The sequence below is a fragment of the Nanorana parkeri genome, unplaced genomic scaffold (assembly GCF_000935625.1).
Source record: "Nanorana parkeri isolate BGI_ZX_2015 unplaced genomic scaffold, ASM93562v1 scaffold1489, whole genome shotgun sequence".
In the NCBI taxonomy this organism is placed as follows: Eukaryota; Metazoa; Chordata; class Amphibia; order Anura; family Dicroglossidae; genus Nanorana; species Nanorana parkeri.
In genome coordinates, this window is record NW_017307757.1 from 165,803 (window position 1) to 180,929 (window position 15,127).

The following is a 15,127-nucleotide window of genomic DNA, read 5'->3' on the forward strand; positions in this document are numbered from 1 at the left end:
ATACACTAGGATAATAAATCTGTCGCTATATGCAGTAGAAATCAAGGATGCCACAGTTTGAAAGACATTGATGATGCTCCCAAATTGAAAGATTACCACCAGAGTGTTTGACAAGAAAAGATTGCATTTGACCTTAATAGGACATGCAGTGTCCAAAAGAAGGTAAAGCAGATCAAACACATTCTCTGAACTGTCCTCTACCCTTCTCCATTAAGTCAATGAAAGTTTGCTAACCTGCGTCTGACACACATTAAAATGCCTGTCTACATAAGCCCTTACTATATGTCATTCAGCAGTCTGAGGCTACCAATGCAGACTTCCAATATAAAAATAAAGCAGAGTTTGCATTTGTGCCCTCCACATATTCCTCATAAGTCTCTGGTCACAAGAACCATAGGAATCTCACTAGTACAGAAGCACTGATCAATTAGAAGTAGAGCACAAGAAGAAAGCATGGTGAGTGTAAGACTGGATGCAGCCAACTGGAAGGTGCTAACCATAGAAGACACAGGTGGGAGGAGAAGAGGAGTCGGGTGAGTCATGGGCTCTGATGGAGGATATAAAACAATGGTGCAGTTGATAATACAGGACATCGCTGACAAAGAGAACAGAAGTGACAAGAGGACTCTAAGCAACTTCGACCCGTTGAAGTGAGAAGAATAGAGAGCTCTCGGCGCGCCTCAGGTGACAGGGTGTCCCCAATGGCGCTCCTGCGAGGCACCATGCTGTTCGCAGCTGGGCTGCTGATGCTTGTGTCTGCGCTGCCCGGAGAGCTGAGGGGACAGAGGAGCCCGGTGACCGTCAGCGAGTACGGGGTGAAGCTGTGCGGACGAGAGTTTATCCGTGCTGTCATCTTCACGTGCGGGGGGTCCCGCTGGAAGCGGCTGGATGTAGAGCTACCTGAAGATGAGCAGAGGGAGTCCGGCTTCCTGAGGAGAGGTGAGCAGCCCGCCAATTTCCACCAATCTCCTGCGCTGTAGGCAGCTCAGAGCAAGTTCGGCACGTTACCGCCTCATCAGTGTCCTGTGTGAGAAGAATGTTTTACATTCTCCAACTATATGCTGCTTATTAGACCTCAACAATTGGCAAGCCAAAACATTTCTTTATTCAAATTTTAGCTTATTTAAAAAAAAGTCTGCCAGGATTGCAGACAATCTTTCATTGATCATAACACCTGTATTTATACATTTCTCAAGTTTTCTAGGATGTTTAGGATGGTTTAATGATCATTTTCCATGTATAAACAATTATTTTCATTAACAATCCAGTTTAATATGGCCAAATAATTTTTTTGTGGTGTTGAACGGTTGCCTTTGAGTTTAAGAAAATTTGAAAGGATCAAATCTATGCTCAACTATTTACTATTACATATATAGCCAGCATAGAAATCATCATCTGAAATGAGAAACACACTCATACATTTTGGGAGGGACATGTGGATAGTGATACCTTTTATTTTAATTTCAAAGTTTGGTAAGTGACCATCAGTGTGTCAGGGTTGACCATTAGTTTCACCTATCTTTACTTATACATCATAGTATTCTTTTTACATTGTTGAAAAGTTGTTCTTAATCATTTACAGGTCGAAGGGTGGAGAGTTTGTGGAAGGCAGGAGAAGTGAACAATCTAAGACAAAATAGCTGATTTGGAAAAATTCTCCAGTTCAGCTATGTTGTCCTAGATTGTTCACTTCTCCTGCCTTCTCCAAACTCCTCACACTTTTGTAAATTACCCCTTTAAGTTTGTTCAGCAAAGTCCTTTTGACAGCTTTGTTGCCCCCTTCGTGGCAAGATGTTTTTAATAAAGAAATTCAGGCATAAGTATTCTTAACACTTTCAGTGGGGCTACCCCCGCAATGCAAGGGTTAAGTGCTTGATTTTGTTTAGGGGTGAAAATAAGATAATGAATAATAAAAATAATAATATATTATGTAAAAATATACATAATAAAATAATATAAAAATAACAAAGTTATACTTTCATGAACCTCGCAGCCAGCTTGCTGTTAGATCAGCCTCTTAAGCCAGTCTCCCGCTCTGACAGTCAAAAGTCCTGTGAGTCATCACGTTCTATACTGTGTATGAGACGTGTGGACGCCAAGGAACATACCATCCCTAAAGCGATGGTCAGTATATCTTTGTTACTTTCATCCCTAGACAAAAACGGATATTTAACCATTGCAGTGCAGTTTCAAATGTTGACTAAGGTGATATTTTATTTCTGAAAATGCACTACCTTTTGGTCATATAAAACAATACACAGGAGTTTAGCACAGGTGGGGGAATCAAGTGGTTTTCTTTTTCTCTCTGTCATTCAAAGGGACTGATACATTTGCAGTAAGCGTGGCTATCGTTGGTCCATGCACCAGTGCTTTAAAATATAACAATAGGCTTTTGTATGCATGCCTTTGTTTTTAAGAAGTTTTGCCAGACAAGCATTAACAAATTACAAAAGTTATTTATTAATACATAAACATACAAAAACATCCAATAGATAGAACAAAGCAGATATTGATTATGGTTATTTGACCAATTAGGTTGTACAGTACAAATGAATACACTGAAAAAGGTCAATGTGTTTCATAGAATTATTTCACTTCTTTGGGACCAACATGAATGGCATTCATGTGTTTCATACTCTTTATAGAAGTAATTCAATGGTCTTACATCAATATCTTGTACCACAGATATGTGCAAAAATATAGATGATAACCCTCTCAATAAGGTATGCTACAGCCAACAGGAGTAATTCAGTGCTAGGTCTCCTTTGCCACCCTGGCAACTGCCAACCAGCCCCTCCACCAAACTGCCAGCAGTGAGAGCCACAGGGCCTAGTATTGGCTTACTCCAGTTGGCTGTAGCACAGTTTATTAGCTTGTGAGCAGAGAGTGACTTATTGTCTTTAGACTGTTTTTATTTTTGATGGACATTTTTTTCAAATACCCTTGTTAGAAGATCACTGAATTACCTCTGTAAAAAGTATTGAACACAGGAATGCCTTTCCGTTGGTCCTGAAGAAGGGGAACAATTCTACGAAATGCGTTGACCTCTTTTCATTGAAATTGAATTTTTACAGTGTATCAATTTGTAAAGTACAAGTCTAATTGGTCAAATGACTATAGTCTATGTCTGCTGTGTACTGAGAGTTTTTGTATCTAATAGATGTTTTCCTATGCATTTCCAGCATGTTGAAAAATCTCCTTGTAATTTATAACCCATCATTGCCTATTCTTTTAGAAAAGTAAATTTTCTACCACATGCGTACCATGTCCATCCTTAAGCCAAATCGATATTAAGATCAAGGCAGGTCCTTTTGGTGCACACTTTGTTCAAGAATGGACAGATGTCTTGCCACCTGTTCTCAGGGACACCTCTGCACATCTGAACCTAGCTAAATTTACATTCTGCTAGTCAATGTCCGATATCAATGTATTTGTTAAGAGTTTGCAATAAAGAGCAACAAATAAACTGTGTATTAACATGTTAGTGGATATGGAAATATAAGATTTTTATGGACATTCATTCTGAAGGGTAATCTATAGTGTTTGGACACCAATCAGTGTCAAGCATTTCCAGTTCTATGCAAATTCCTGCTATGGATTGTTTTTATGAATTTATAAAGTAAAAAGGATTTTTTACATTGTTTTTGGATAATCTATAACACTATTATCTAGCTTCACAAACCAACTACATACTTTTCAATATGTACTAACATTTTTTGTAATATCAAATGAATAGTTATGAGGAATAGAAAACTTCTGCAAATTGTAACGTAATCGTAACATAGCCAAAATCAAGTATCCTAAACTCTCAAAACTGGTGGCTTATCCTCATCCTTTCAGGTGCTGTTGGGTATACTTAGAATCGTCTGTTGTCCAAACAGCTGATATTTCTTCATTTTTCAAATAACCACTGTAGCAGGTCATCATGTAGAGAGCAAGGAGAGGTCCTGTCTGGGGTTTATGTGTCACCCAGATTCCTCTCTTACACCTTTCAGAACCTCTAGTAAGCCCCAAGTTTTACTCTTTGCCTCAGTGGCAATTTAGTGCAGGTGAGGCAAACAGACAGTGCTCTGGAGCCTGGGGAGCAGACAGTCTCTCTCTGCTGGAGCACAAGGTTGGTCATGGTGGTTTGCTGAAGCCTGACAAACAATAGGTTTGTACAGGTTGGCAGTCAGGACTATCGTATGTTTAGTTAGTGCTGGGACACGGCTAGGATTTTTCTTGCTTGCTTTAGAAACTGCAGCTTGACATTGCATGCTACTATTCAGTCTATGATCTACCAGAACACCCAGATCTTTCTCCATCATTGACTGCCCCAAACATACCCCCCTAGAGTGTATGACGCATGCATGTTTTTAGTCCCCAAGTGCTGGAACTGAGCAGACAATCAATTCACCACTGCTTACTACTCAGGGAACTCCGGGCAATCAATGGGGGAACCCTGGTTGACCTAGGTTGATCTGACATATCTTCATATCAGGCACAAAATATTGGGCTGTTACCACAAATGATAGATAATTTATTTGTCTTGAGCTTTTATTTTAACACAGAACTGTTTATCTTTTGTATTCACAATAAATATTTGCGCAGCAATTTATTTTCCTTAGTAGAGAATAAGGATTGTCTGTCTTCTAAAATGTTAGTCTACTAGAACATAAAAAATATTGATTTTATTTAATAAGGTAAAACCAAACTTAAGGTCATTACCTGGTTGCCATGTACTCTGCCCAAAGCATACTGCCTCTTCAGGTATGACTGTTGGAGTGTGTAGTTTTAATAGAAGATTAGAATAGCTTTACTAGATAACATAGGTTCTCAACAAAGTTAAATAATACTTTCTGAAAGTGAACACAGGTAAATATTGAGAAATTTGCTAATTGTGACACATTTTTATGTTTTTGTTTTTTCCTAAGATAATTTGCAGGATTCCACTAACAGAGAAATAAACCAGCTGATGATACAGACACTTTTAGGAACTAACCTGGAACAACTTCAGAAGCCTGATTTCCACTTACAACAGCAGCAGCAGTTATTGAAAGATCCCTTTATCGCCTATGATGATTTCAAAGACCGCATACCAGCATCCGAGGGTTTTAGTGAGTACATGCATCAAGTCGAAGATACAGATCGAAAAATTCAGCGTGAATCTCAGAGCAGTGGTACTCGAGGTTCAAATTTGTTCCCCTGGACAGCATTCTCTAGGACAAGAAGAGAAATGTCTATTGGAGTGGCAGGCATTTGTTGCAAATGGGGCTGCACAAAATCCGAAATCAGCACCTTGTGCTAAGTGAAGAGATTAATGATGTACATCTCATATACCGTTTGTTTGCATAGACTTAGTATTAATGTGAACTACAAGAGTAGTTCACAAACACTGACTATACCGATTATTTGGTTGATCACTCTTTGTAATTTAACCAAAGGCCTTTTGTGGCTTTATGTTAGAGGGGCCCTTTTTTATTAAAATGTTATTTAATTTTCTGTTTTTTATTAACCAATTATTTGATGTTGTTGAAACATGACAGGAATCAGGTTGGATTTAAAATGTGAGTTTAGAGCTCGGGAACTTTGTAAATGTATGACTGTAGAATGCAAGGTTATCATTCTGTTAATGTAGCGTTACAGAAATGCTGAACAGAGCATAGGCAATGTTTACGTTCAGCAATTAGAAGCAAAAACAAGGACTTCAAATTAATTTATTTGCCGTTATCTTTCTAAGAACTTTCCCTCAGCCTCTTCCTCAGAGTTGAAGCTGATAGGTGGTTTGATCAAGTAACTCCAGTTCTTAGTAAGAACACATTAATAAATACATCAGGTCCTAGGTGTTTTACTTCAAGTAATAGAAAACCTATTAAAAGAAAACGTGTTGTTTGTGAGCTTTGCTTACTGTTTACTAACTGGAAAAAATGTCTGTAAATGAGATTCCATAACACGTGTCTCTTGTTAGAGCATCCCAAAAGGTAAAGTTAATGCCCATTTCCCATTGTATGCAAAAGCTAAACAGGATATAGTGAAACTCCTGTTTTTCAGCTACCATACCAAAATATATATGGTATACAAAGTTTTTCAGTGAACATTCCTTACAATTGTAAAAAAATACTTTTTTGTGTGGTTCTGTAGCAGGCTATGTGCTCTTGCTATTTGAGCAAGAAAAGGGCCCCTTTACATGTGGGAGACGATAGAGCTCACCTCACATAAACTGTAAGTGTAGAAATATGGAAGCTGCCATTGCAAATTTATTTATCGGTGCAAGCTTTGATACTGTCAAGCTCCTCTTTGCTTTATACCTTTTGTGAGTCAGTGATCTGGTACAGGCATGTGCATGTCATGAGTCGAGACAATGACACACATGCTTGTTCTGGGTCAGTGATTCAGTAAGCAGTGTAGTAAGAACAAGGATGACAGGCTTCAAATACAGGCTAGCAATGGCAGCATCAATATTTCTATCCCGATTAAAGATAGCTCCAGTATCTGAAAGATAGATTCAGTACCATTATTATATATGTCCAGTTCTTTGCTGGTAGTTAAGTAGTAAAAATGGTTACCAAAACATTCCATTGGACATTCAGGATGAGGCACAACCCCACAATCCATTAAATTAAAAGCTTTTCTAAAATCTACTCTTGTGCAGGCACAATATTACTGGGCAAGCATGGAAGCTTTCCTGATGTGCACAGTTACTGCTATCCAAACTGAATCCTACACAAACATACATTTTTCTTTTGATTTTTGAACCAATATAGTGTATCCTCATTAAATGATTTATTCTAAATGCACTCTTTATTTGATTGGGTGGTGGTGGGGGGATGGGAATCTAACTGTATGAAATTTGTAGAGCACGTTTATCCATGAGTTATTGGAAATGCTTCATAAAGGTATATAACTGTTGTGTTAATCCCAGTTACTTTGATTTATCAGACAAATCTAATGAAAAGAATTGCTAAATGCACCACATGCCAACTCAAACTCAGATTAATACATATCTAATAAAGTACTTTAAGCAAACAAATTCTGCCCATTGGAGTCTTCCTTCCATTTTTCAGCAATTTACTTTCATAAATGGTGCTTTGGTTTAAAAATAAAGTGCAGAGAAGTTTTTGGCTTAGATAACACGATGTGAACAATCAGTAGGCACAGTATTAGTATTAAACATATTAGGATAAATATTATTTAACTATTAAAATATTCTTCTTGTCAGTTTAATGTAAAACATTTGAAGGCTTCATGATTCATATAGTATCTGTTGGTTTCTCTTCTGTAATTATCCATATTATTTGCAATGCTTTGCATAAGTATTAAACAGTCTAAAAAAACATAAATGCCTTTGGTATATATATCTACCTTTTAATTTATACAACATACTCAACACATTGAAGTGACAAGGTTTTTGCTCTATTGCAAACCTAACCAAAAAACATACATTTGTTGGTTGTACAAGCTTTACCCCAAGCCAGTACTTAGAACAACTTTTGGCTGCAGTTACAAGACCTTTTAGATGTAAGTATATTTTGCACATCTGCATACTACAGTTTTACCAATTTTTGTTTGGATACATTTTTCTAGCTTTTGCAGTTTGGATGGAAGCAATTAGTGAACGTCAAGTCTGGCCACAAATTGTTATTGACTTTCACTGGGCCATGCCAAGACATTCTGAATATTGGTTTTACCTTCCTTAGTGTTAACCCCAAAGCATTACTTGTTATGTAAAAACAGTTAACCCGAGCACCATTCAGAATAGCCGGTTTTACATAAAACCCTGAGCCAGAGTAACGATCAGGGTTAATGCCAAGGAGGCCAGAACCTTAGGAATAGCAAATGGTGGAGGATGTGTGAGCATCTGTTCCCTGATCCTTGTGAACCTAGAAGCGCTCTGCTCTGAGCTCTTCTTGGTTTGCGGCTGTACGATTCTGGCTGCCTGCTGCTAGAAATGTAGACAAATAGAGTACTGTCTATAGTCTGTTTGTAAGCAGTGGATGGGAAACACCAAGGTTTTTATGGACCACTGTTGCCTCCATAAAGATGATTTGTCACATAAAATGTATTACCACATAGGGGCATGTTGGGTCCCCTTGTTATATTATATACTAATATTGTTAAAAACAAAAAAAAGAAAGTGTTTTAGAATGATGAAATCTAAGTATTTAAAGCAAACTTTTTTTATTAAAGAATTACTGCCCCCCCATGCGCCCACATATATGCACGCATTTGTATGTAAATAGAGATTGGACTACACATATTGCTGCACTCAACTGAATGAGAGGAATAGTTCAAGGACCATTATTTATGAATAACTACACTGATGATCTGTAAAGATTTTAAAAGTGTCATCTATGTCTGTACTATAATTTTTTGTCGTTGTGCGGGCGGACACGAATTTAACCAGTTGACATCCGCGGTGTTAAACCCCCCTTCCCATCCAGGCCATTTTTCAGTATTCAGCGCTGCGGTACTTTGACTGACATTTATTCCGTCAATTGTCATATTTGGTATCTATTTACTTAACAGTCTCACAGATAAGGACCCCACTTTTCTCTGACTTTCCTGAGCTGCAAATTTGATCCAGGCCAGTGAACTGGGCAGTATGAAGCCAGTGGAGTGGCTAATGTAAACCTTTCATGAAACAAAGAAATGGGCTGCCACTGCAGACCTCCAAATGAAAATTCTACCTGCCTTGCTCACTTTTTTCAGCCTACTCCCAATGAAGCTTGGGGCCATTTGTCAATAAAGCTGAACATCTGCCCCAATCATAGAGTTCTTTCTGACTAAAAATAGGGGATGATTTACTAGCAATTAAGTTGTTCATATTGCAAGGGAATTTGCATTATGCAGGGGAAATTTCCACTAAGTTTAGCGTATGAGGGAAAGCTCTGCTGACTTCCATCACCCAATCATGTGCAAGCAAATATACAGGTTTTTTTTTTCTTTCCATTTTCCTTGCACAAAATTGTGTATTCTTGGCAAAGTGAAATTTCACTACATTTACCAAGCTAAGTAGAAACTTCCCCAGCACGGTGCAAATTCCCTTGCAAAGTGAACAGCCTATTTGTCTTTGGCAAATCAACTTCATAGTGTTTCGCTCAAAGGCCAAGTTATATTAAAGTAGTATTAAAGGCACAGCATGTTTTACCTTAATGCATTCTCTGCATTAAGGTAAGAAACGCCCAGTACCTTTTTTGACTCCCCCCTACACTTACCTGTCACCGCTGCTGGTCCCCGCAGCAATCTTCCATCCCGAACTTCCTGGTTGTGGGGGGAGAAGGTTGAGGTCAGAATATGTCTTCAAGAAGAATATAGCAAGTTCAGTTGCCTTGACTTATTTTTTATAGATGTTTGAGGTCAGAGGAGCCATAGGCTCCTTCTGCCGGCAACCAACCTGTCGGGCGGAGAGGAGGGGCGTGACCTGCTGCAGGGCTGTGTGTGTCTGTGGATGCACACAGCTACTGCGGGCATGGCCGGGAATGAGCACGCACAGGTGCCTCCACAGCAGCTGCTTAGCTGCTGCTGGCACCCATGCAGGGGGCCGGTGGAGAGAGGATGCGGGCCCGGCGACGGAGGAGGGAAGACGGAGGAAGAAGAGGCGGACAGGTAAGGAGTGTGACCAGCCAATCTGCACGGTCACCCTCAGGTGAGCTATGTGGGCTCTTTAAGGGGTGTAACTAGAAATCACAGGGCCCCATACAAAATTTTGCTATGGGGCCCTGTGATTTCTAGTTACGCCCCTGCTGGCCATTAAAAAAAAAAAAAAAGAAGACAAGCATAGATCACTGCCACTTCTACATGTTACAGTCAAGAGAATACAGGTTTTATTTTTTTCAAACACACGTTCTAAATATACAATACATAGTGTGATTTAAGGCATTACAATTAAAAATGGAAACATTTTACATTTTTGATTGTATTTAATTCCAAAAAAGTGTTGGTCACAAGACTTTTTTTTTTTGCTAATGCTGCTTTGCAGGTCTTAAACTTGGGCCTAGTCCACACCTCTGTTAATTTCGTTGCCAAAACATTTTTGTCATAGTTTTCATCAGCTGCGTGCTTTCAGTGATGACAACTAAATAAAAACTAAGTTAATAGGACTAAAACTGTGAGAAAAATACATTGCAATTTTTGTTGAACACAAACGTGATAAAAATGGGAGGGACTAGTTCACTTACATATTTGGACTTCCAGTTCCCTTGGAGCTCCGCCAAAGCCCCAGTCCCCTGCCTCTATCGGCAGCTGGATTGGCTGAGACGCAGGCTCCATTGGTCTCCCTGCTGCCTGGATCAACGCCCTGCAAACTGCAGCGGATACTCCTCCATCAGTTACTAAAGACGTCCTATATCACAACGGCTAAATCTGCATTGCATGTTCAAACCTTAATACCGTGTGTAATAACAGGTTAATGGAGGTTTACTCCAGGAATATATAATGAGGGGAATTTATCAAAACTGGAGCAGATTTGCACTGTAACCAATCAGCATCTCTATTTCATTTTCAAATCTTACCTGAGCAAACTAAAGAGAGATGCTGATTGGTTGCCATGGGCAGCTGCTCCAGATTCTGTCTACTCCAGTTTTGATAAATTCCCCCCAATGATTTTAGAATTTCTAGAGAATTCCTTAAATAATGTGTTACACTTTAAATAAACCCATTCGATTTTAGTTGAATAAACCTACTGGAGATTTAGTCAACAAAACTAGACTAGGTCCACACAGGCTTCAGTTTGTATAAGGGCAGAGTGAACATAAAGCTTTTACAAAGCATTTGCAGAGCTTTCGGTAAGCTTTTTTAAAGCATCCTTCAGTTCCAGTTTGGGAATGTTAAACACAGATCTTAATGATCTTAATGAGAGTGCTGACTGTCACTTTAAACAAGCTGCTAGCAGGCCTCAGTAAGCCATAGCACAACTTGAAGCTTGATGGAAGACCGCTTAAGTCTGCTAGCAGCTTGTTTAGAGTGACAGTCAGAACTTCCAATAAGAATTGTGTTTAACATTCCCAAACTGGAACTGAAGGATGCTTTTAAGGTTTCAAGAAAGCTGCCTTACGTGTGCCAAAAGCTTCACAAATGCTTTGCAAAAGCTTTCAAAAATGTGGTGTTAACACTGCTCTCATACAAGTGAAGCCTGTGTGACATAGGCCTTAATAAAATGCCAATTTTAAGTTTGAATGTTTGGATGGGTTAGCTGTATTTTTCTATGTGGATGAGCTGGTCGTTTTCCACTAACAGACTTATAATTGCTTTTGCTTGCCTGTTCTTCTTGTCCCATGTCTCCACAGGTCCATTAGTGGGTCTGTCTGTACTCAGTACTTAGCAGCATCTCAGGCTTCAACTTCCATAGCTGGTAGTTGGTATTGTTGCGATTACAAACTTCATATCTGAACAGCTTGCCATTTTCAGTAGCTTGGATGCAGCTCTTGTTGACTTGCAGTGTTCTGTTTAGTGTCTGTGTCCATAACCTGTTCGTTATGTGTTTAGATGAAGCACTGAGATCTTGAGGAATGCTGAATTAAGTCTTACTTGCTTAGAAGGACATTATATCAGAATATAGCATACAGAGAGAACTTCCTGTGTGTGTGTATATATATATATATATATACACTGAGTGGCCAGATTATTATGACCACCCCATCAGTACTTCGTTGGGCCACCTTTTGCCTTCACTACTGTGGTGATTCTCCTTGGCATTGACTCCACAAGATGTTGAAAGGTGATGCGAGGAATCTGACACGCCTGATGAATAGCACTGTCCAGTTCTGTGAGATTTGATGGTTGTGGAACCAGCTGCCTGATGGCTCTTTCAACTTCATCCCACAAATGCTTTCACATATGCTTTGCCTCGACTGAGCCAAAGTGGCAGCCGAAGCTGGGCGAACAGTCTGCTGAAGGCTAATGTATGGATGAAATTAGCCATACAAGCCAGAAGTGAATAGGCGAACAGCGTTCGGCTGCCTTCACTTCGGCTCGGTTATTCACTCGGCTGCCTTCAGGATAACCCTGGAGTGACCCAGCCAATACTGGTTTTATTTAATCAAACATTTTATGTGTAATCTTATCCACTTTCTTCTTCATCTTCTTGACTGTGTATGTGGGTTGTAACGTGTTTATGTTTTGAAACTACACACATTACAACCAACATACACAGTCAAGAAGAAATTGGATAAGATTGCAGATAAAATGTTTTCAGTAAATAAAATCAGCAACAGGTTGTTTTGTTAACTACAACATTGAAACTAACAAAAATGCACCCCTAGTGTGTATTTTATCTTATAGCTTTTTTTTTTAAACAATATACATTGCAAATTGCCAGTTTAAGCCCCAAAACACTTGGATTGATGTAGATTAAGGTATGCGTTGGCCCAACAGTTCCAGTCGTTTAATTTTTTTTGTTTGTTAAATAGATAGATAGATAGATAGATAGTTAGATAGATAGATATAGACTGACTTAGGAGATACAATTAGGGAGAGGAATAGAATTAGGGGTTAGGAATTCACATGAATTGAATTGCTAAGTGGATCTAGGGAAGTAGATCTAGGGCCATTGATGTGACAATCATGTCAATCTTGGAACCTTTCTTTTCTAGGCTTTAGGTACAAAGATACATTACAGCATGACAGGAGTTCTAAACAAAAAAAAAAACAACATTTTTGCTTTCTGCACACTTTAAAGGTACAGCTTTTGAAGAAGAAGAAGAAAAATATTGTCGTATATATTATGACATGTCAGCAAAGGACTTAAAGTTACTCCCTATTTAAACTCCAAATTGACTCTGGGTCAGATCTTACATAGGATTTAGGGTCCTCTCCCAACTTGCACATCACAGTGCTCCTGGCCATTGGTTACTCAGGCACCCAATGCTGCATAGTTAAGAGAATGGGGAGAAAACCACGTTCCACTTTTACCCCAAAACACAGGGTATTTGATTGGACTTTGGAAGGCAAATGAGGTCAACGGCTATCCAGGAAACTTGAAATTTGTCCTCTATTGCAAACTACTGGTTAACCTAAAGAGTTAGAGAAGGTGTTTAGTGAAAAAGCAATCATTTTAACTAGGGATGCACCGAAACCGGTATTTTGGTACCGATCATTTTTTTTTCGGTACTCGCCGATACCAATTACCGAGTAACGGAAGTCCCATTCAGGAAGCCAGGTGGCGTGTAATGACTCGCCACCCGGCTTCCTGATTAGCCGGGCAGCGTGTAAAGAGTTGCCACCCGGCTTCCCGATTAACAAGAAAGTCCCCTCTTACCTTATTATGTGCAGCCTATCATCCCCTGGGACCTCTCCAGCCAGAACGCGGCCTTCGTCCGGTACCCAGCCGGAGCCGTCTAGCCGGCCAATCAGGAAGCCGGGCGCCGTGTAATGACGCAACGCCTTGCTTTCTGATTGGCCGGGAGGCCGGCTCCATGATCTCGTCATGAGATGACGAGGGAGCATGAAGCCAGCTTCCCGGCCAATCAGAAAGCAGGGCGTCGCTTCATTAGAGCATCGGAGTACGAGTACTTGCCCAAATACTGGGAAATCGGCACCGATATCGATACCAGTATCGGTATATCCCTAATTTTAACAGTTAGATTAGGGATTTGGTTTCTTTGTTAGGATGAAGGTCAAAGCACAATTGAACCCTCACCTTAAATCAGCAAATTCCGGATGCATGAAACAAAAGGTGTTCAATGACTTACAGTTCATTTTCTTTCTAAAGCAGCCATGGCCTCAGTAGAAAAGCCATAGTAGAGGGCGACCCTGGATGACGACTAAAAAAGATAATGCTGTCGTTCTGGAGAGAAGAGCAGGTGAAGGAAATGTCAAGGGGAGTACTGTGATATCTGAGAGAGGTAATAAATACCTGAAGTGTTACACATTACTTACCATGCATGCACTGCGCATGAAAAATATATCTGATGTTAGGTCCACTTTAAAAATGTTAAAAGTGTTATTTTTCTTAAAGGGAATTTATCGTTAATTTAATACCGGTCTACTGTATGTCCATTTTTATAACCTAACTGCAATTTGTAACAGCATTGCATTAAGGTTATCACAAGTCCATTGTTACCATCACTGCTGAAGAGGGAAGTTCCAGCTATAGCACATGCTTGCTTGTAAGACGCAGGATAGCTTAGCATGGCCTGTTTTTCATACAACACTAAGAGGATGAAGCGCTTGAATTGTAAAGAGCTATATAAAGTATATCTAATACAGAAATGTAACACAGTATAGTCTCATAATCTAATTTTACAAAAGTAAAGATTTTTCGCTCATGGAAAAAGTAAGTACACCGCTACATTTACCACCACTTGAAATAAAAAATGTAGGTGTTGCAGATTAGATGCCCAGGATTAGAACCCCCTTAGGGAGTATGCAGGTGGAACCTGTCTTATTTTAACCTCAGATATCTAAGATAATGTCAAAGTGGCGTTGATTTCAAACAACTACTAACTTGTCCAGGACTTGCCGGCCCAGAAAATGTAGCCCAATGGATGACCATTTAATGCTAAAAGAAGTCTCCAAAAACTAAAAAATGTTGCTCTTGCAACAGTTGGTATCAAAGTGCATGCATCTACAAATGGTACAATTGATCAATAATTTAACCTGTATGGGAGATGTGTCAGCAAAAAAGCCTTTGTCGACCAAAAAGAACGTTAGAACAAGACAACATTTTGACAATAAACATATAGGCAGAGACCAGGCCTTAAAAACAATGTGCTGTGGAATCATGAATCAAAGATAGAGTTGTTTGATATGTTTGGCACAAACCAGCATTGCAGAAGAACCACAAGAAATCTTGATTTGAATCCCATTGAAATGTTGTGGGCGGGGGAAGGGGTTTAAAACGAGCAGATCATGCAAAGAAGCCCACAAACATCTTGAAACTGAAGAAAGCTTGCATAGAGAAGTGGTCAGAAATTTAACAGAGTAAATGTCAGAGACTGGTGGGCAGTTACGCAAAAAGAAGTTGTTGTTGCTAAAGGGGGCCATACCAGCTTCTGAGGCCAACAGTATACAATTACATCTACTGATATTTGTATTGAAGTATACGAGTGTTATAGCTATGGACTGTTTCAATGTTTGCCTACTTCAATATGTTAAAAGGTTAACAATTTGATTGGGATATCTATATATATATATACACACACACACACAC

General features: G+C 39.4%; 1 protein-coding gene across 1 annotated transcript; it reads left to right on the forward strand.

Moving 5' to 3' along the window:
• Positions 1-501: 501 nt before the first annotated feature.
• On the forward strand, positions 502-5,678 carry LOC108798497 (relaxin-3-like). Its single transcript, XM_018570261.1, has 2 exons — positions 502-939; positions 4,914-5,678. The coding sequence occupies exons 1-2, from the start codon at positions 702-704 to the stop codon at positions 5,285-5,287; spliced, it is 612 nt and encodes a 203-aa protein (XP_018425763.1). The 5' UTR covers positions 502-701; the 3' UTR covers positions 5,288-5,678.
• The last annotated feature ends 9,449 nt before the right edge of the window (positions 5,679-15,127 follow it).

Bases quoted from the DNA above. Each gene is read 5' to 3' on its own strand.
- LOC108798497 (XM_018570261.1), top strand. From the start codon at position 702: ATGGCGCTCCTGCGAGGCACCATGCTGTTCGCAGCTGGGCTGCTGATG. The intron at 940-4,913 runs GTGAGCAGCCCG...TTTTTTCCTAAG, and splicing joins GTCCGGCTTCCTGAGGAGAG to ATAATTTGCAGGATTCCACT.